Source organism: Trachurus japonicus, chromosome 22 (assembly GCF_045865225.1).
Source record: "Trachurus japonicus isolate A0001 chromosome 22, Traja_1.0".
Lineage (NCBI taxonomy): Eukaryota > Metazoa > Chordata > Actinopteri > Carangiformes > Carangidae > Trachurus > Trachurus japonicus.
In genome coordinates, this window is record NC_140928.1 from 6,235,962 (window position 1) to 6,258,534 (window position 22,573).

General features: G+C 43.6%; 1 protein-coding gene across 3 annotated transcripts in view; it reads right to left on the reverse strand.

The window, feature by feature from the left end:
- The window catches only part of atrn (attractin), a 151,468-nt gene that overhangs the window by 100,357 nt on the left and 28,538 nt on the right, over nucleotides 1-22,573 (reverse strand). For 2 of the 3 annotated variants that reach the window (XM_085767215.1, XM_085767216.1), the window contains exons 5-12: nucleotides 21,483-21,679; nucleotides 17,198-17,366; nucleotides 15,038-15,128; nucleotides 12,439-12,688; nucleotides 11,697-11,880; nucleotides 10,990-11,144; nucleotides 6,755-6,839; nucleotides 291-520 (exon numbers count right to left, since the gene is read on the reverse strand). In XM_085767215.1, the coding sequence (XP_085623341.1) occupies nucleotides 291-520; nucleotides 6,755-6,839; nucleotides 10,990-11,144; nucleotides 11,697-11,880; nucleotides 12,439-12,688; nucleotides 15,038-15,128; nucleotides 17,198-17,366; nucleotides 21,483-21,679 (1,361 nt within the window). The remainder of the gene's footprint in view (nucleotides 1-290; nucleotides 521-6,754; nucleotides 6,840-10,989; nucleotides 11,145-11,696; nucleotides 11,881-12,438; nucleotides 12,689-15,037; nucleotides 15,129-17,197; nucleotides 17,367-21,482; nucleotides 21,680-22,573) is intronic. The other variant, XM_085767217.1, reaches the window with a different exon arrangement.

Sequence of the window (22,573 nt, forward strand, 5' to 3'; positions counted from 1 at the left end):
GAGTGAGGCAAGACACGAAAAAAAAATGTTGCCGTATCACTTTAAATCAGAGTTTGGGCTCCAAGTAGGCTGCAGGGTCCATGTACAGACTGAGCACTGGGTGTTGCACCAAAGACACTTTGTAATATTGGATTTATGTTGTGAATAGAATTAGGATGTAGTTTGTGTTTTGTTTAAATGTTACGTTTCTGTTGTTGTTATTTATGTGAAACTTTGGAATGTCATGGGACGCAAGACAAATTTCAGAGTGATCTGACAATAAAGTGCAATCTTATCTTATCTTATCTTACATGATCTGGTGTTGCAGGAGAGCGGGAGCTGCTGCTGCTGCTGCTCGGCTGCTGCAGCGCTGCCCTCCCAGGGCAGGCAGCTGGCCTGGGTGTTGTTCCACAGGCAGTGGATCCCCGGCCAGGCCTGGCTGCAGGACGCCTCGCTGGAGAAGGCCGCGCAGCTGGGAGACGTGTAGAAGAGGACGTCACTGAGCAGCAGGCTGTTGAAGCCGCCGAACACGTACATCACACTGCCAGAGAGAGAGAGAAAGGAGAGGGTGAAAACAGGGAAAGAAGAAGAGACAGATTCAAACTTCCTTTTTATTTCCTCCTGTTGTGAGACAGTGAGAGCTGCAGGCTGGAGGAGGCCGGGCCCAGCGCTGCTCCTCTTCTTGTCTGGACCTCCACCTGCCTCAACAGTGCTAGATCCCTAACCCACCACATACTGTAGTCTATCTATACCACACTGGATCCAGTCGCTGGTGGAAACACTGGCTATGGAGCTGTCAGTGCCCAGAGAAAGCAAGTCTAGTGGAAGGGCCATTCAAATTAGGAAAGAGGCTCTAGAGTTAGCTCAGACCCTAATGTAGAGGGTTAGGGTTATTGTGGTCGTTGACAATAAATTGTGTTTTGACGCTCATGTTGCCTCCACAACAAAAAAGAAAATGTATTATTTTAATGTCTGTTCTGAGATGATGACCCTCTTTTATAGAAGCTTCATTGAATCTGTTCTTATGTTCTGTGTGGTTGCCTGGTATGGAAACCTGACTCTGGCCAATAAAAACAGGCTCGCCAACCTTGTTAAAGTGGCCAGTAAGGTTACAGGGAGGAGTCAGGCTGTTGTAACCTGTTGCATTTGCACTTTAGGCCCCTTGCTGTTTATTATTTATTTGTTTGTACAGTGTACATTATTGGCACTTTTTAATCATATTTTATCTTGCAGTAGGTCCTTTTAATCTGCCCATGATATGTTATATGTTATATGTTACATGTTATTTGGTGTTGTCTATTTGTGTATGTGTTTGAATGTGTGGATCTTCCTGGCTGCAAATCAATTTTCCCTGTTTGGGACAAATAAAGACACTTTGACTTTGACTTTGATATATTCTGTGTGAATGTGTATTACTGAAAATAAAGCAAAAAAAACAAAACAACAAGTGCTAAATCCCTACAAGAGCTGTGTTGTTGTGAGGACGGACCTGACGGAGCCTCCTCTCCTCCTGCTGCGGACGCTGGTCCAGGGCAGATCTGAACATCTTTCTCCACTGGCCTCTATCCAGCTGCTGGGATTACTTTGTGGGTGTGAGTCTCTGTGTGTGTGTGTGTGTGTGTGTGTGTGTGTGTGTGTGTGTGTGTGTGTGTGTGTGTCTGTGTGTGTTCCTCTGGTGGTGGTGGCAGCGGAGGCAGCTGTGCAGGGTGGATGGGTAATTTGCACCAGACTGATCAAAAAGTCCCCTTGGATCATAGAGGGCACACTTCAAACTGTTCGCTCTGGACTTCCTGCTGAGTGTGCAGGTCAGGAGGAGGAGGAGGGAGGAGGAGGGTGGGGGGTTCAGAGGAGTGCATCAGTTTGCCGCCTTTTTTTTTTTTCCTTTCCTTTCTCCTCATTTTAAATAAAGATGCGAGTCACTGAAGGAAGACGCTGATGACCAAAACGGTGAAATGAAGTATTAAAAAGAGTCGGTTCATCCAAACTACTGAGAGAAAAAACATTTCCCGACTCACATTTAAATCGTGCGTGTTATGAGATCGGCCTCTTAGATTTGGGCCTCCGCCTCAGAGCAGTGGAGGTGAACAGGATTTCATTTGTGATGAGAATTCACTTTAAAAAACAAAAAATCTCTTTGCAGAAATAATGCCGTCGTTTCTCTGGGTAAACACAGGAAGTGTTTCTTCAGTAGAAACTGACTGAACTCACACTTGTTTATACTTAAATAAGAATCAATTATACGGTTAACGGTTCATTAGTTATAAAGATGTGAAGCCAAATATTTACAGAGCAAAACCTTTAAATAATCATTTAATCTTGCACTTTAGTTTTATAATCCTGTGCTCGCTTCTATTTTTAAAACATCTTTGCTTCTATTTTCCGTGTTGAGCTCACTGAATGACCTCAGTGTGTGATGATGTGCTGTACAAATACATTAGTCTTGCATTAAGCCTTTTTATACCTGGATTTTTTTTTTTTGCCACATCTTTATTTTTTTCCAATGGATTTTTTTTTTTGTCCGATGAATTTCTTTTTTTTTTTTTCAGATTTTTTTTTCTTCAATGGATTTTTTTGGGGGGGCCAGATTTTTATTTTTTTCCCCATCGGATTTTTTATTTTATTTTTTTTTCATGCCTGGCTTTTTTTTTCTGCTGGCCCTAATACTCCTTCATAGGTTGCTTATCCAAGGTCCAATTCCTTAAGTGTGTTCTGTAACCTGTAACCCTACAGTATGGATGAGTGAATGGGTGGGGGACCAGTGGGATGTTGGGTATGTGGGTGGAAGCGGTGGGATAAGAAGGATAGGGTGAACTCAATGGGCCAATGTAACTGAAGAACAACGCACCCTCTGTTTTGGAGATGACTGTATAAATTGAAATAACATGTACATGTGCTGTTTTCTTGTGGGGTAACAAAATTGGAGAATATCAATAAAACATATTTACAAAAAAAAAAAAAAATTAACCCTAAAATCAGCTGGAAGCCGTAGTAAAGATGCAGAAATAAGAAGCTGAGTGCTGCAGGAAGGAGCCGGTGAATGTCTCCTCTGTGTTTTTGCAGAAACACCAGAGGTCTCTCCGCAACGTTCACTCTTGACCTCTGAGACTTCATCTCCACAGAAGCTGCTCTGAGTGCACTTCTTCACTCTCAACTACAACCAGTTTCCTCCTCTCTCCATTTCCCCCCCGCACATTTCTTCCTCCTCCATGTGTATTTCATCAATTTGTTGTGAAGCGTTACTGTAAAAGTGCACTTGAATGTTTTCCCTGCTCTGGATTCAGTCTCCAACGCCGCGATCTCTCATCAAATCTGAATCGGATCGATGGAGGAAACGAACGCATGAACAAACTCTTAATTGCTCCTGAGGAGCCGGAGTCATCATTGAGGATTGACTCAAACAGCGCTGGTGATTCATGTTAATATTTGATGCGCTCTCTACAACAGGATGTATAATTTAATATGGATCGCTGTGTCTTGCTCGGCTGGCAGAGCAGATAATACTTACCGATGAGTCACAGCACCGTGCCCATCGCAATCTATTCATATCGCAGACTAATAATGAAATGTCATGTATGAACGCGCAGGAAAGGATTTTTTTTTTTCCTCATTGGCCTTGACTCTAGATGTTTCTCCCTCATGTAGTTTACAGTAAGATTTTTTGTCCTTGTCAACTTAGCACATGGATTTTGTTCCACATTTTCATTCATGTAATTACGTAAATACTTTTACTTTGAAGGTCAAATATGAATGAAAAGAGTCGGCGTTTGTGGGATTAGATCATAAGGAGCTATAGGAGGAACACGGGTTGACACCACCGTCCAGATCCATTCTCACTATATTTCAGATTCACATCGTCACCTGTAGGAAAGTGACTTTTTTTTAGAGACAGAGAGAGAGAGAGAGATAAAGATAGACAGAGAGGGGAGTAAGAAAAGAAAGACAGAGAGGGGTAGAAAGAAAGAAAGAAAGAAAGAAAGAAAGAAAGAAAGAAAGAAAGAAAGAAAGAAAGAAAGAAAGAAAGAAAGAAAGAAAGAAAGAAAGAAAGAAAGAAAGAAAGAAAGAAAGAAAGAAAGAGAGGCAGAGAGAGGGAGTTGATAGAAAGAGATAGAGAGAGGGAGGGACAGATAGATAGACAGATAGATAGACAGATAGACAGATAGACAGACAGACAGACAGACAGACAGACAGACAGACAGATAGACAGATAGATAGATAGATAGATAGATAGATAGATAGATAGATAGATAGATAGATAGATAGATAGATAGATAGATAGATAGATAGATAGATAGATAGATAGATAGATAGATAGATAGATAGATAGATAGATAGATGGGGAGGAGAGAGAAAAAGAGAGAGAAAGAGGGTGGATGATGTGCAGCAGCAACAGGTTATGATGACTGAGCCTTTATGGTGCAGCTCCACCAGGGGAGACTTCGGGGGCAACGCCACCAAACTGACAACAACTCCGGGGCGTCGAGTTTGTCGCTCGTCCTGTTTGATGAGGGGATTTGAAAGGTGTTGATCCCTAGAAAAGCTAAATCAGCGACATATTTTCTTGAGTCAGTATTTTAGGAGACAAAAAAAAAAAAAAAAACCCACAAACACATTTCTGTTCTCAACTTTTTTGTCTCCTCTGCCAGAAAACGCTTCGCACACCCAAGGATTTGTCTACCTGAACAAAAAAAAAAAAAAAAACTGTGGATAACTCGGTTAAATTAATCCATCTCCCCCCCGCGGCCTCCGCTGAGTGTGTGCAGGCTGCAGATTGTTCGAACAGCCATGTTCTGAGTGCACGCAGATGTGGTCATGAATAAAAGAACCAGGAGAGAACCAGGGAAACTGTAATTTCCCATTAGAAAAGCTGAAAACTTAGTGCAACACACATGGAAGAAGAAAAGGAGAGGAGGAAGAAACAAAAAATCACATTTACATCAGGATGTAGATGCTCAACATGTTCCATCTCGACATGTCTTTAAATACCACGAGTGCATAATTAAATATGTGTGTGGGCCACAGTGGAAATAAAACCTGTCACCCTGCTTCACATGCACCCGAGGAGAAATCAGGCCGAACTCAGTGAACATGGATTTCCCCCCTGTACAGTACAGTACACGGCTCCAACCTACTTTAACCCAGAGTGTTGTAGTACAGTATTTCCACTGCATTAGTCATAAACAAATTAGAAACCAGCTGTAAGAGTTGTAGGCCTCTCTGTCAACTCTTTTGAGGGGGATAAAACGCTCTTCTTCCTGGTTTTTAAAGGAATAGTTCACCCAAAAAAAATGAAATCCAGTCATTAGTGACTCACCCTCATGCTGATGAATACTCCGGAGTAGTTTTTTATTCCTTAAAGTACATCTGGAGACTAGGGATGTCACAATTACTTGTTTTCACAATTGATCATGCTATTAAACGCCACAATAAATTGATCGTAAAGATTCCTAAATACCGTCACTTTCCAAAAAAAAGATTAAGTCTGAACCGTATCGGCAGATGTGCGCCAAAGTAAAGGTAAATGCACAGATACTGGTCCATTTACCTAACGTAACATTATTGGTAGGAGTTTAAATGCTAGAGTGTCATTTGTAATTAAAAAAGATTAGAATAAATGGAAACATTTGGTATAGATGACAATTAATGACTTGAATATTTCAAACACTTCCCCTGGAGGATTAATAATTGGTCATATTTTAATAGATACTTAAAATATTTTGTGTAAATAACTAGTAATGTAATTATATTTTGACTATATTTGATTTTACACATTAATAGTGTAATTAATGCAAAAATAATTGTGATAATCGTAATACGGTGATTATTTCTCAGACAATAATCGTACCAAGAAAATCTATAATCGTGACATCCCTACTGGAGACCCGGGAGACCGGTTCATAGTCCAACAAAAATTCTATGCCCCCGACACAAAAATGTCCATAAAACTACACAAAACCCTCTAATATTCCTCCACACATTTTTTGGGTGAACTATTCCTTTAAGTGCATCATCAAACTTTCCCCATCCATTATTTTCAGACCACAATACTCAGTGACCCTCGGCGCCCTGTCTGGAAGAATCTGCATTTATGTCCAATCATTTATTCAGGTTCCCCCCCTTTAATTTGTCATCCATATTTATAAAGACAGAGACGACTTTTTCTTTTCTTTTCTCTTTTTTTAATTCCTGGTCTCAGGTTCTGGACTGATGGTGCGATGAGAGGACAAGCAAAGCGCACACTGTTTCCTTCCTGCAGAGATGTGTCTGGATCTTTTTGAGCGTGTCACTGCTCAGTGGAGTGAAGGAACTCGTCTGGATCTCAGTTTCAGTCAGAGTTTGGATTGAAGTGTTTTTTTTTTTTTTAATTTTGAGGATGTACTCCTTTACGTGTGATCTTTCCTTTTATCTCGCTGCTTCCCTTCCACAGACTTGACACACTTTCCTTTTTGCTGGAGCTTTGTCAAACACACGAAGAGTTGTAAAAGAAAAAAAAAAAAGTATCCAGGTTTCTCTACATCTAAAGAAACTGGGCTTCCTGTTCTGAAATCAGGTTACTGTAAAAAAGCCACAATAACCCAGTTACTTAATAATAGTACGTGTGTCTAATGTTAGTCTATAGAGTCTGTACAGAGGCCCCAGCAGGTTTAGTCAGACTCCCGTCATCCTGATTTCATTCTTCACCGTGGAGAAAATAAATACTACACTTTCTCCAAACTTTGCCTCTAGTTCCCTGCATGGTGCATGAATTACATGAATGGTTACATGAGCGGTTGGTTACCTGTCGCTGAAGACCGCAGAGTGGCCGAAGCGGTTGACGTCATGGTAGAGGTCCGGCCGGGGCAGCACCGTCCACTCGTCACACGCTGGAAATGTAAAGAAGAAGAAGACACACATGAGGCCGGGGGGGAGGGGGGTCGAAGCTTTGACCTGCTCGCACATATTTAATCACACTTAACACGTCAGCAGGTTGAAATTCAGACGACACGTCACGGGGGGTTAGCGAGGCCTGTAAGAGCTCAAATCATTGTGTCAATCACGTCGTCCGCTGCAGGAGCGTCCGTCTCCTTGACATGTGACTATTCATTAGATATGGTTTCATGTAATAATCAGTGGCTCAGTGGAAAACACAGATTACAGAGAAAAAAACCCAAGGTATGAACTATAACCATTCATTTTCTTATTTTGGGTCCTGTTTTCTTTTTTAAATTTGATTTAGGAACAGAAATCCGCTGATTTAACAAATAACTTTTTTTTTGATCCTGTGATGAGCTAACAGCCTGTCCTGGGTCTCTCCCCACCTCCAACTGGATTTAGATGAATAAACAGGAGTGAACCCAGTGAGCAGTAATGTGGTGATTTACAGGATGAAAGCAACTTCAATTTGATTTCACTGTTATCTGAATCTTGAAGCTTGTGATCCCTCCTTACAATAAAGCTAGAAACAAGATCTATTTTTGACCCTATGTATTCTATTTTAAGTCTCTGTGCAAGAACAGCTTCTTTTGACAATTTTTTTGTCGAGGCTTCAAAGATGTGACAGCATAAAGGTGTTTTTCTTAATTGTCACCTCAGGGCTGCAACCTTAGACATCTAGATTGCATATAACTGTTGTTTCTGTGGCCTTTATTTTGACAGTAACTCATAGGAAACACATCGACAGGCCACAGGTTGTAGTCCAACCCGGCCTCTGCAGTCAGGACTTGGCCTTCATGGTACACGGTGGACCGGGTGAGCCTCCTGGGAGCCTTTACCGGTGCTTTTAACAATGTGTCAGTGATTATATTTCAATATGATGAAGCACCGAGCTACAGGTTGAAGTTCAGTCACTGTACAGACAGACACACACTCACAAAACTACCTTTACCTCCTGTCTTGACCTCTAAATGACTCTGTTTGTTGATGGACTCCTGGGTGTTTGGTTTTAAATGAAGCGTGTGCAGTGTGCGACAGTGAACACCGATCATGTGTCGGTACAAACAAAGCAAACAACGACAAAGACCTAGTGTGCGTTTGTGTGTGTTTTTGTGTGAGCCTGAAAGTCAACGCTGCAGGAACACGGAGGAGTGACTGCAGTACATCACCTTCAGTCAGTACAATGCAGTGCAAGTCATCATGGTTTCCCCCCAGAGAGAGAGCGGCTGTGTGACATGTGTGAGAGCTGCACACCGGCAGGCCGACACTGCCCTCTGGTGGCGAGCTCCGGCGCTGCAGGTGGAGTGGCGCAGTGCCCCCCTCACACTGAGTATTTATTACACCGGCGTCAACCAATGTCAGGACAGCGGACGGCCCTTAAATTCCACGCTCTAATTGAGTTCAGCTTGTTAAGGAGGGGCAATTAGTCCTCGACGCGCGGCCCATCTCAGCCGTAATTACCAGACAATTACAGAGCTGCTGCGGCTGACAGCGACCCTGCAGCTGGCTGCTGCTGGAGGAGGAGGAGGAGGGGGGTAGAAAGGGGTGAGGGGTGGAGGAGGGGGGGTAGAAAAACAGTCAGCGAGTCTTTTCCGTCCAATTACAAAAAAATCATACAGAGGATGAGGAGAGAGGGGTCAGAGCCGAGAGAGGAGGAGAGGAAAAAGGGAAACACTTGGAAGTTTTTAATTTCTGAAACTTTCGACTCAAAATGTGAAATTCTCCAGGGAAATCATGAAAACAATTTGTTTCCCGCGGTGACCGGTTGCAGGATGAGTTAGTCTCATTGTGCCAATCAAGTGAGGACCGGTGCTAATGTAAAATAAATGTATAAAATGAGGACGCCGCTTCACCAGGAGTTTAATTAATGTGATGTCTGCAGTGTACGTGCGGCTGCAGCCGTCACCTTCACACCACTCACGTTTTAATGAAGGTGTTTCAGTCCCAACATGCAATTCCTATGATCAAAAGCTGGTTTGCATGCAAGGAGAGGGAGTATGGGGGGGGGGCTGTCATGTGCCCCTGAGATTGTAATTTCGCCGCCTGTCAATCATCTTGGTAATGACACAGAAAACAACAGAATGTCCCGGGGCCATTGAGCGGCCTGCAGGGAATTCTCCCTCACATCCACGAAGAATAAACCTCCCATTAATGAGCAGCTTATGAATGACGGCGCCACGGAAACGCTGCCGACTGTCGTTTACAACAATGTTTGTTGGCAGCTGACAAAATGAGGATGCCAGGATGGTTTATATGACAAAGCAACAATAACTTCAGCGAAAAACACGAACATATCAGAGAACTTTAAATGGGATTATAAATAGGATATTAAGAAGAAAAAAAAACACAAAGGTGCAGCAGAGTCCACATCAACCTCCCTGTGATAAAGACAGAAAACTCATGCTCATGTGCAGCTCTCCCTCTGCTGGAGGTTCAGAGTCTTGATTAAAGGGCTCCTCCACAATAAAACACTAGAATAAACATCAGAGATTTGGGGAGATTTCGTCCCAAAAGCCACCGAGTGTGAATCCCACACTAGACCGACTGGTTCGGCTTTGATCGCTTCGTATTTACCTTCACACCCAAGTCCTCGAGGAGTCGAGTGTGAAAAGCAGCTCCAGGGGAAGGTTTCTTTTTTATTTCTGGTTCTCATCTGCCAATTTTACCCCCTGAAGACCTGACTCTGTGTTTCAGGAGCACAGAAGGGAAGAACCCACAGAAGTCAGAGAGATGTAAAGGCGGGAAAAGTGTCAGATTTGCTGTGATTGGGTAAGAGGAGCCGAGCGGCCTCCGGGGCCCACTCACAAGGCTTTTTACAGATTCTCAGGTTACTATATGAAGGTGTGTGTGTATGTGCAGGCATTTCATCTATCTGACTGTTAAGATCATGTTCTGTAACAGACTCAGCTCCTCTGGTTGCAGCTTTTCTATCAGATCCTGGCTGCAGGAATTTGTGCCTATTAAACCACATGAGCATCAACCAGGTCCAACACTGTGTCTGATCCCAGGGCTTCAGACAGGAGCTGACGGAGCTACAGGTAGTTTAAAGGGATAGTTCAACATTTTGGCAAATTCTCCTATCACCATAATCCCTATAGTCATAGCAGTAGGTTCATTACCTTTAATTATCGGTGCATGTTGTTTTGAGATCGGCGGGGCAGAGACGTGAGCTGCTCAGTGAACACAATGGAGGCGAATGGTACAGGTCCCCTGTCCCTCATCAAATATATATCCAACAACTCCAAAACGCTCTGGTGGACAAGTTGTGATCTGCACATTCACCACGCTATGAGATAATAATGTAACATTATGTAACATTACAACACATGAAGGAAATACTCGGAAATACTTGCAGTTTTGAAATCACTCCGCCCAGCAGCCGTGTCTGGAATGTAGTTCCAGCTGCATTTGCCTCGAAAACAACTCTGTCTCTAATGTTACGTTATTATCTCATAGTGTGGTGAATGTGCAGGTCACAACTTTGCCTCCAGAGCGTTTTGGAGTTGTTGGATTGTGTATTTGATGAGTTGATGAAGGACAGGTGAAAGTACTGTGCGCCTCTGTTGTGTTAGCTCAGCATTTTGCGTCTCTGCCCCGCTGATCTAAAAACAGCTTGCACTGACAATTAAAGGTAATGAACCTACTGCTATGACTATAGGGATTATGGCAATAGGCCAATTTGCCAAATGTCGAACTATCCCTTTAAAGGAAAGACACTCCTCTGTGCATGGAAACATACACACTCCTACATGAATGTCATATACAGAAAATAATATATGGAAGCGTAACTCTTTTGTATGACAGTGGGCTGTGCTCTGCTGCTTATGAACATCCAGTCGTAACATTTGACCTTGTGCTGCTCCAGTGGAGCCGCTCAGCGTCCGACAACCGAGCGCTGTAGCTGTAGCTGTACCCAGCAGCTCCCGGGCGTCGCTGCACGGCGCCGTGTGAATGCAAAGCAGCCGAGTGCAGGAGAGAAGAGAGGAGGACGGTGCACGCTCAGCAGAAGAGAGGCTACGAGAGCAGACTGCAGGACCTGCTGGTGTGTGTGTGTGTGTGCGTGTAACTGTGTGTGTGTGTGTGTGTGTGTGTGTTACTGACCGAGGCTGTAGGCCAGGAAGTCAGAGGAGAAGCACTTGGCCCCGTGGCTCATGGACGTGTCGTTGTGCGTGTTTCCTCCAAACACCAGCATCGTCCCGCTCACGATCTCCGCCGTGTGGAGGTAGCGGAAGAAGCCGCTGTCTCTCAGGATGGTCCTGCACAAAAACACACACACACACACACACACAGTGAGGGCGCGTTACACAGCTGCTCTCAGACCAGCAGCTGCTTCCAGACCAGCTTCAGCTGCTGTGGCAAAGTGCCTTTGTTTTCTCTTGTTCTTTCACTTTGCAATCTGCAGTGACTGTGTGGAAGAGTTTTAAAAATGCACAACTCCTGTGTTTTAAGCGAAAAAACGATTTCCTTCAATATAAAGTGTGTCCGCCTGCAGACTCATCATGTTCAGTTTTAATAAGCAGCATGCGTTTTCAAGCATTTCTCCCCATTTTTACATCATTTCTTCAGGAAAATGCATTAGTCCTCTGAGTCGTTCATTACGTCTGCCATTTAATTTAAGTTAGTTTCTGTCACTGCAGCGTTAAGTGTTGTTTTATTACATTTTTTCATTGTGGACTGCTCTGATGAGATTTTTTAATTTCTATATAAAAACACAGTAATCCACCGAAGAATTAAAATGCTGTGATGTGCAATTTGTTCAGTAACACAATAAAGACTCAACGAGTGGAATTTAAAAGTATGATAATCACCATTTCCTCTTGTCCACGTCGAACTTGTACAGGTCTCCGGCCAGGCCGTACTTGTTGGCGCTGAAGGCCTTGTAGCCTCCGTGGATGTAGATGGCTCTGGTGCCGGGGTCGAACACGCTGCTGTGGCCGTAGCCGCCCTGGACCAGCGCGCCGTCCGTGGTCACCATGCTCCACGTGTTCTTGGCTGCAGGAGGAGGAGGAGAAGAGTCATACAAATGGAAAACCACCGTGTTAACAGACCATAATTGAACACCACAGAGGACAACTGGAGGTAGGTTCAGCGAGGTCTCAGTGTTGTAGAGCTGCAGGTCCCAGTGGGGGTGTAGTGGAGGTTATTACTGCAGAGCTTAACTGGGTTTACACAGCTCTTTATTAGTGAAAGGGGAAATAAGCCAAAATAAATCTTTGTGTTATTGCCTCTAAAACGCGTTATTACGAGCAGGAGAGGCCGCCGCCGCGTTTAATTGGTGACCGTTCAGGAAATGAAAGTAACTAAATCACGTTCATCTGTGAGCAGTCGCAGGTTAATTCAACTCATTTTCTCAGACAGATTGGCTTTTAGAAGACAATGAGACGACTTAATGAAGTTTGGTTTCCTGCCAACGAGGACGGTGGATCTGATGAGCAACGAGCACGCCGCACGAGTCCACAACTCGTTAGCTTCACTTTGGTGGCCGGTGTTGATGTAGTAACTGATGCATTAAGCCGAGGTCGGGAAGCCGGAGGCGCTTCTTCTTCTTACCGATGTTGTACTCCTGCACCTGGCTGATGTAGCCGTACAGAGGACAGTGTCCGAACAGAACCAGCATGACGGGGCTGTCCCCCTCCTCCACGGGGGGCACGATGTGGGCCGAGTGTCCCACCACCGCGTACTGCTCCTTGGCCCGGGGGGTCAGCAGGACCCAGGTCTGGTTCTGGATGTGGAACACCCACAGCTGACTGGACACGTTCCCCGAGGAGTCGATCTTCCCCCCGTACATGAAGATTTTTCCCTGATAGAAACAGAGACACACGACCACATCAACAAATATAAAAACTCTCTGGATATTTTGCAGCATGAAAAGTTTCTCTAAAATATTCTAAACATTTCTAAAGAAGCAAATAGTTTCAAGTGAATTCTTAACATACAACATATGAATATAGTTTCATATAAAGATGTAATATCGTGTTTTGTTTTTTTACTTTTCTTTTCTGTGTTATATTGCTCTTCTTTGCCCTTATATCATATGTCTGTCTGCGCTTTACTTTTTTTTATTTAACCTTTATTTAACCAAGAATAATCCCATTGAGATTCAGAATCTCTTTTGCAAGGGGGTCCTGGCCAAGAGAGCTACTGGATACTTCAATTTCCTTTGGGATCAATAAAGTACTGTACAGTATCTCTAATTCTAATGAATGGGGAAAGTTGTCTCAGGCTTTGAGTGCATGCACGACCAACACAAATATTTTTGTGTGCAGGGATTTGTGTGTCTTTCCATCAGACTTTTTTTAAATTTTTAATTTAATGTGCATTTTTCAATCATACCTTTATATAAGCCCCGAAAATCATTGAGGGATCTCTCAGATAAAGAAAAACTGAATTTAAACAGCAGAAGACCATACACACAGAAGTGAATTTAAAACCTTAATAAATCATCTGTTAAATAAACATTATAAATCCTCATGAGGACGGGAGGGAGACGTTTCTTACAGTGCTGAGACACTCACAGACAGAATCCACAGTATCAGTGTGTGGGATGCCGGTCGTGAACTGCGATGCACTTTCCGCCTCATTATGACTGAACTGAGCCTCGCACGCTAACGCTGCAGTAATGATGAGCTATCACTCTAATGAAACCTAATAATTAAAGGTAAACACAGGAAAAAAAAACAAAAAAACACTTGGGACTCTCCAAGAACCTCGGAGATCCTTGAGCATCAGTAACCTTCAGACTGTCGGTGAGTTATGAATAATGATAACAGTTTATTATTATTCTCTGGACCTTGATTCTTACATAAATGTTTCCACTCAGAAAGAGCTGAACACAGTCTGGAGGTCAGACTGGAGAATGTCTCCTGATACTGAGAAAAAAAACAACATGTAAAATCTACTCAGGCGCTTGATAAAATATGTGCACGGTTTGCAGATGATACAGTCACGGCCAGAAATGTCGGCACCCCTGCACCTTTTTTTTTCAGATAATGCTCTAATTTCTCTCTGAAAACCACTGCAACTACAAATGTTGTGGTATTCAGGTGTTTTTCTTTCGTTTGCAGTGGAACGACGCAAATAACTGAAGGAAAAAAAGTAAAATCTGACATGTGATGATTTGCATTTCAACTCAACTCTGACAATTAACAGGTGCTGGCAATATGGCAACCACACTTCACTTGCAACCAATAATTTTGTGTCCAATTAATTTTTGGAGTTCTGTGTGTAAAATCTGAGATTTCACTTTTTGCGTTGCTCCATTGCAAGCGAAAGAAATACACTTCTGAATAAATAACAAAACATTTGTAGTTGCAGTGATTTTCAGGGAGGAATTAGGGCATTATCTGAAAAATAAAAAAGTGCAGGGGTGCCAATAATTTTGTGCACCCAGGTTTTCTCTTCTGATCTCAGCTCGAGGAGAAAAGTGTTTCTGGATCCATGAAAGTCACAGAAAACATGGAAAATTGACAAAATGCTTCATTTGTTCATTTCAAAGCGAGACTGATTTTCCACAGCAGCTCTAGTGGTGGTAGTTGTCGTGAAGGTTTGTGTTCTCCAGAGCCTGAACCGGGACATTACCCGTTTGTTGTGCGACTAACATCGCTCCTATCTGTTGTGCATCAGCTCTGATTTGATTTCAGATTTGTCTTGCGAAGCTCACATTGACTTACAAGACACATTCATACCGCGCCGTGGTGCAATTTGTGCATCACAAACACTGTACTGCAGCTCCGGCTCGGTTCTCACAAACCACAGAGCGAGACGGGCTGCGTCTTCTCTCCGAATCCTCCTCTGTCTAATTTATTATTCCATCACCGACTCCAAACATTCTCTATCTGGCTGAGAGTGAAACTGCTTCACCACTTCACTGCAGCATATCAAAACCTGGAGATTTATATATTCCAGACAACAAACAGACAAACTACTGAGGGCATAAATAAAAGGACGGGGTAGTTTATAATGTTTCTGCAAGAGCCTCCATTTAATTTAGCTGTCATCTGCTCTTCTCTCGCCCTCTTTTGAAGTCGTATTCATAGCACAGCGTGGCTGGTTGACTTGGCAGGAACACCAGATGCATGTAAAAAAGCTCTATGATAAGACCCAATAGGAATCACACTGTGTGTTTGCAGATGTGCCTCCCTCTACTCACCTCGTGCAGAGCCAGCGAGTGGCCGTAGCGCGGCGTGACGGTGTTGACGGAGGGGTCGAGGGTCATCCAGCTCTTTCTGCTCAGGTTGAACCTGCAGGAGCAGAGAGAGCAGAGGGGAGAGGTGAAGACTGCAGCTTCTCAATCCAGATCCATGTGTTTTACAGCTCCACATGCTTCATATAAACACACACAGAGAGATCTACGTAGGAGATAATGCATTAAAGTTTGATGAGACCAGGTGAAGCCATGTTGGATAGAGCATGTGGTGCTGTATCTTGCTTTTTTTATAGTTCAATTATAAATCTAACCTCAATTCCGTGGGTTAAGAGGACGGGGAGACTCATTCTACCTGATCACCGTGATGAGGAATACAAATGGCAGCGCCCTCGGTCTAAACATGTACAACGCAAAATGAAGCCACGGGCAGGAAGAAGTGAAATTAAAATTGAAGACGGAGCTCCTAATTGGTCATTAAACGGCACCAAACGAGCTCTGCAGCCGGCGACACCTGCTCGGTTCTCCTGCAGAGACTTTAATGACACGAATCGTCACATACATGAAGCTGGAACCAGAGGAATCAAAAGTTTAACTCAGGGTAAATACACAAAAACAGACTTTGTCTTCTGTGCAGATTAAACAACAACTCACAAGTGTGTTAATTAGTGACCTGCGAGGTCTTCTCCATCTGACACAGCTGTTAAAATCTAAACTAAGCTACCTGGCTTCAGGCTGCAGCGTTATCAGTCTCCTCATCTGCCCCGCCCCGTCCCGTCACCCCTCCTCCTCCTCCTCCTCCCCCTCCAAGCTGCATGTGTGGGACTTTGGTTTATACAACTTTAATGTGTTTTTTTATGGGTCACACTTATCTTGGTATCAAAGTGCTGACTGCATCTGATCGTTTATAAGCCACTTTCACAGCCAGACTTTAGAAGTGCCACACACAACAAGGACACTACAGCGCACTGACGGACGCTGCTGTAGTTTCATGTATCCAAACCCTTAGAAATAAACTGACTGATCAACAATCACAAAGACACAGGAAATAACACTTCACCTGAGCTGTGATGGTGTGTGTTACACATGATACACACCTGTAACACAGCAGACATGTTTGGAATAAGCTGAAACACCAGTGACCAGTGGTTTCAAAGCTCTTCTGCCTCGTGACAGAAATGTTTGTTGCAAACGACAGCCAAGGCCAGATAATACAGGAATCTGAAAGTTTAGTTTCTGTTTTGCATGACATTTGGGAGGTTTTTTTAACCTCTTCCTGTTATTAACCATCTCTCCAGACTCTACCAGGATGTTAATGCTTCAGCAAACGATCAAGCTGAGATAACAAACAACAAATACACAGTGTGGTCCGGTTGGCAACAACATAAAAAAGCTCACATCACAGTGATTGGAAGATTTTTCATGTTGATGTTTCAATATAAAACTTTATACTATATATATATATACACAAACATAATCTAAACGTTCTATTCTTACTATTTTTTTTTATATAAATGCATGTTTTGACTTGATGATCATCACTGGTCAAGACACTTGTAATACCTCGTCGGTCCAGCAGTGGGCCCTGGTCCACAGGTTTGGATTCACTGTGCTAGAGAACAGCATTCATACATTTGTGTCCAATGCAACAATGTCATGGCAGCAGATATAAGACGGAAGGCGCCTTTTACAGTGTCACATGACAGAGGCTGGGCTGAAATATAAAAAAAGGACCTTGGCCTTCCAGTAAACCATAAAAACCAAAACACGGGCCGAGGGAATAAGTGTGATCTCTCTGGGTGGAGCTCAGGGTGAGGAGCACCGGCCCTATCCTGTAATTTTATGCTTTTAATCACATCCTTCACTCTGAGACGTCTGATTCTCATCATCAGACGGGAAGTCCTGTGGTGTCCCCCCGTCCCCTCCCCTACGACAGCACACTGACAGCTAGGTATTAACTGTAGCCCTGGAACAAGCGATGCAAGTTAAAAATATTTAAATTCCTGCAACAGACACATTCATGTTTGAAAAAGCACGTTCTCTACAGTCGCATAGCAACAGCACGACTCGTGTCAAGCAGCAGCTCTTGTGGAGGAGAGCAGCATCCAAATGTCTCAAAATCCAACTGTGGGAGCTGATGGGAGGGGGGGAGATGGGGCAACTTACGCTTTGACCATGTGATAGTCGGAGGAGTTGAAGACATAGCCTCCGATGACCCACATGATGCCCTGGTCCACCACGGCCTTGTGGGCCGCCCTGGCCAGCCCGGCCTCTGAGTACTCCTCCCGGGTCCAGAAGGAGGAGCCGGCGGGAACCGAGACGGAGCAGTCCGGACCTGAGGACGGACCACAGACACAGGTTCAAGGCTCTGAAGCGGAGGAGAGGGGAGGGGCTGAGTGGTTCCATTAATTCATTTCTCTGCACTTATGATAAACAGGATAAACAAACCCCAACCTTTTTAGGGGAATCATAACAACAGATTGCCTCAGGGTGAGACAGAACACCAACAGAATGAATCAGCGTTAAAAAAAACAAAAACAAACAGAAGAAATAATAAAAAAAGAATAAAAAAACTTTCTAGCTTGTGAGAATTTCCTGCATTAGAGGAGGAGTCATTAGTCCTGCAGAAATCTGGAGCTGTGTGCTCTCTGTGGGTGAGAAAACCGTGATTTAATTTCTCCGATTATGAAAGGGAGCTGTGAAAGAAAAGGGCAGAGAGGTTAAAGAAGCGTTTACAGACTGATGGTGCAGGTGTGGAGAGATTTTAGTGCTAGAAATCAGATCTTATAACTTTAGAAATAGGAGCTAATGAGCTGTGTGGAGGCTTTATGTGATGTTTGACCGGGTTTAACCACCAAGGCCTCTCTAATTTGAGCGGACTTGCTCTTTAAAAGACAGACAGCTGCATTCCCCTGGTACTGCTCCACGAACAATAACAGCAGCATAAACCGGAATCGCTCCTGAATGAAGGGAAAGGTTTTCTTGGCAAACGAAAGTCGTGCCAGGAACAGAAGAGAAGCTACGGCCTCGTCTCCCGTCAATATTTAATATCCCTGAGGTTTGTTGATGTTATTAATCTAATGTCCGTCCATCCTAACCTGATCACAGACACAGATAAAAATAAAAATAAAAACCTGCCTGGAATCAAACATTCAACCGTTGGACCGTTTAAAAGCTGCTATCGCTGCATCGTGGAGCAGAAACAGGATGTTGCCGGGGGAGTTCCTCATTGATCCTTATCAAAACAATGCAGAAGCTGCCCCACGTGACAGGAAAGGAAGTGTTATGATTCACTGCAACAATCAAGGTCACTTCACCGGCTCTGGTCAGCGGCTGAGAAAATCCCCAAGTGGCTAATTTTCTCCAATCTGACTCCAGGATCACTAAAGCAAACAAAATTTTGCACCACATCGACGGCGTTTTCCAGGAATAAAACCAGAGGTGGACCTCAGCCTCCCTGAAACACGTCGTCTGTAGGAGGCTGAGCTGCACATCTGCTCTGATTGGACGGACATCTGCCTCTGCTTTAGCCTGGTGCAGAGAATGAGTTCATTTAGACGACGGCAGCGCAAGAGGATGTCAAGTGTGCTATTGCTGCTCTGAAACACCATGACGGGGTAATAAAGGCTAAAAAAAAAAAAAACACCAACTCCCTCAGCTTTGGTAATTACATGGTGAGCTGCAGCACACTGACTGAGCTGCACTTAAATTAAACTGTTCTTTGCCTGTGTGGGTCGCAGCACAGCCGAGCCGTTGAAGAACCAACAGAGCGGTCAGAAGCCGGCAACGGTCCGAGTGGAGAGAGAGAAGAAGAAGAAGGAAGAAGAAGAAGAAGAAGAAGAAGAAAGACCCAGTGAGCATGACTCAGCTGAAACCGTGCAAAAGCTGACACTGCAACAAACAAAAAAAGTCCAGTGAGTGTAACAGGTCAGAGCAGGAGGAGACACCAGGTCCAATCAGCTGATTAACAGGAGGAGACACAGACAGTAAGAGTCAGAAACAGACACAGACAGTAAGAGTCATTAGTAACAGACAGGACACCACAGACACAGTCAGTGACTGTAATATTTCACTGTATTAGAGCAACAGGATCCAGAGATGATACTATGATCATGATTATTGCTGTCTGTCTGTCTGTCTGCCTGTCTCTATCTATCTATCTATCTATCTATCTATCTATCTATCTATCTATCTATCTATCTATCTATCTATCTATCTATCTATCATTCTTTCTTCCTACCCCCTCTCTCTCTTTCTTTATTTCTTTCTTTCTTTCTACCCTCTCTCTCTATCTCTTTCTATCTATCAACTTCTCTCTGCTTCTCTTCTTTCTTTCTACCCCTTTCTCTCTTTTCTTTCTCCCCTCTCTGTCTGTCTTTTTCTTTCTTTCTCTTTCTTTATTTCTTTCTATCTACCCCATCTGTCTGTCTTTTTACTTCTTTCTTTAATTTGTTCTTTCTTTCTACCCTCTCGCTGTCTATTTACATCTATCCTATTCTGTATCCTATTATGTTTGGGCAGGTAGCAGTGCCATGCAGCGTTCAGCTGCATGGCATCGTTATCTGCTTTCTTTTTTTCCATTGTTATTATTACCACTATTATCTGTGATCTGTGGTATGTCTGTCTGTTTTTTAATGTGAGGACTACGGACGGAAACTAGCTTTGAGCTAAATCCGGCACACTTACAAGACACCACAGCGTTAAATTGTTCATTAATGTGCACTGTCCTCGACAAATAAACAATAAAAAAATCTATCTTTCTTTCTATCTTTCTATCTATCTATCTATCTATCTATCTATCTATCTATCTATCTATCTTTCTTTCTTTCTTTCTATCTATCTATCTATCTATCTATCTATCTATCTATCTATCTATCTATCTATCTATCTATCTATCTATCTATCTATCTATCTATCTATCTATCTATCTCTCTACTAGTATTACAGTTAGAACAATAAACAAACTGTTATCTACTTGACTGTTTACTAGTTACTACGACTTTCAGTTCACAATTACACAATCAATTTCTGTTCACATCCTCTGTCTCTGTTAAACAGAGTCTTCTACCTCCTTTCTTTCTCTCTAATCTGTTGATCTTCTCTCTGTAATAAAGTTAAAGGTCGTGACCTCACCCTGTACAGGACCTGGAGATAATGTGAATTATGACACTATAAAACTAAATTTAATAACCTTACATTCCACAATCTGCATTTTGAATCATATCTTGAACCATCAATGTGTATGACTGATAACCACCTATTAACCTATTAGCCTATTTCCTATCTATTAATCATTGACTCTATATCTACAATATATCTCTTTATTTTGGACTTTATGGTTCAGGGAGTTTCTCCACTGAACAGCGGCTACACAGAAACTTGACCTCTTTGTGAAACACACTGGTTTCATGCTCTGCACCGTAACTCTGTTAAATTGCATCATCCTTATCAAATAAAATAAAAAAAGAAGACTTTAAATAGTTTTCTACTCTGTGATACCCTGTGATCCCTTCAGGAGATTTTCACAGTGGTATCCACACTGTGGGAGAATCATTAACCCTGCTCCTAAAATAAAATTAAAAAAAACGTTTTCAACACATAACTCCATAAAATCTATTTTTTAAAACTGGAATTAGCCTCGAGTCTCGTCTGGAAACTCTCCCTCACCGCTGAATAGCAGGGTGGGGTCATCAGGCAGAGCGAGGCCAAGACAAATAATCCTCAAACTAAACATTTTTCTTCCTGAGTTGTTTGGTTTCTACCTCCTTATGTATAAATATATACGAGCCGTGTCTCTGAGCGCCGTGAGCCAGTTTTAGGAGGAGGTACGAGGGGAAACTTAATCAGATTATTTGACTACTTCAGTCATAAATTAGCCGGATAATCACACTTAATTGACATTTCTTTTCATGTCACTCCTTCTATATGAATCGGTGCAAAAGTCGAAGATGTGGGCGAAGACTCAGTGGTCTGGAACCGAGCTAATTATATGGTCTCTAGTATCCCAGCTCCTCTCAGCTCTAATCACTTTATGCTGCCTGACTGTGATCCAACAGCTCTGTATCGCGCCGACACACGCTGAGCAGAGTTGTTGCATCTAATCTACAGTTTCTTTATGACTGAAAGCACCAGACCTGCTCCACAGAATAGGAAGGAGGCAACGGAGAATGGATTTCCACAGATATCCTGCATTAATAATCCTGGATGGTGAGAGTGAATCTTGGCAGCCATATTTATGATTACACACCCCTGGGAGCGGAGCCACTCTTCATTCTGTTCACGGAGCGCAGACCCTGTAGAAAGCTTATTTTAGTCACAGAGGAGGGGGTTTTCTGGCGTGTGTGGGCCTGCGGAGGCCGACCTGATGACAGCGTGGTTATTGAAACCAGCGCAGTGATGAGACGATGAGGTCACGTCAGCGGCAGCCGCTGCTGCTGCTGCACCAACCCACCTTGCCATCCGGCGCTGCAGACGCACGCCTTGTCCTCGCAGCGCCCTCGCTCGGGGTAGCCGCAGTCGGCCAGGCAGTACGGGACGTCACAGGCCTCTCCCTTCCAGTTGTCCTCGCACTCGCACTGCACCGAGCCGCCGGAGGCTCCCACGCGACACTCGCCGCGGCCTGAGCAGTTGTTGGGACATGTATTCACCCTGGGAGGAGGGAAGGACAGAGGATAAACTGAGATTCAACTCTGTGAATAAAACATCACGAACACCTTTTCGTTGGCTTTGGTGCAGGAGAGCCTCAGCTGTCTGCAGGCTTTACAGGCTCAAACGCTGCAGACAGATGAATGCATTGTTACCGTCCTGGCACCTCCCTCATCAGTTGGTCCAGCACCTGCCTCAACACTTGTCACTCCTCTCAGAGGGACGTCTGCACCGGGACAGCGTCCAGCGAGAGGCCGAGGTAACTGACAGACACGGAGTGACCGCGGGGCAGCGAGGAGCAGATGGCAAACACAACCCGATCTGCAGCAGCAGCAGCAGCAACAGCAACACACTGATGCTGCTGATGCTCTCTGTGTGTTTCTGTTGCACACTTGTGTTTTTTCTCTTAACGCCCAGTTGTTGCGATTCTGTGCCACTGATCAAGCTTCCTCTTCCCTGAGTCACACAAACCTCACGCTGATGGAATCGGACACAGACAGCTGCACAGAAACATCTGTCCAGCAATCATAACAAAACAAAACAAAACAAAAAATCTAGTGTCTCCATCGGTGGTGATTCAGGCGTCACTGCAGGAACTCCCTGTGTGACTTACCAGTGGAGCTCAGCTCTCTGTCCCAGTTCAACACTGAACATCATTAGCAGGTTCTGTTGCTTCCATAGGGAATAATTGATAGGACTTTATCAGACCAAATCTCTAAGGAAGGTGGATGTAATGAGAGAAGCCTTAGAGGATTTTGTTAAAGAGTGGTCCCCTCATTAATAGGTATTTTGGTTGTGAGTGGTCAGCAGCAGCTTAAGTTATTCATTATACATGTAAACCCCCCTTATTTCATTTAATTAGGTCTTTTTGTGTGTTGTTTTTGTTTGTTCTGTAAG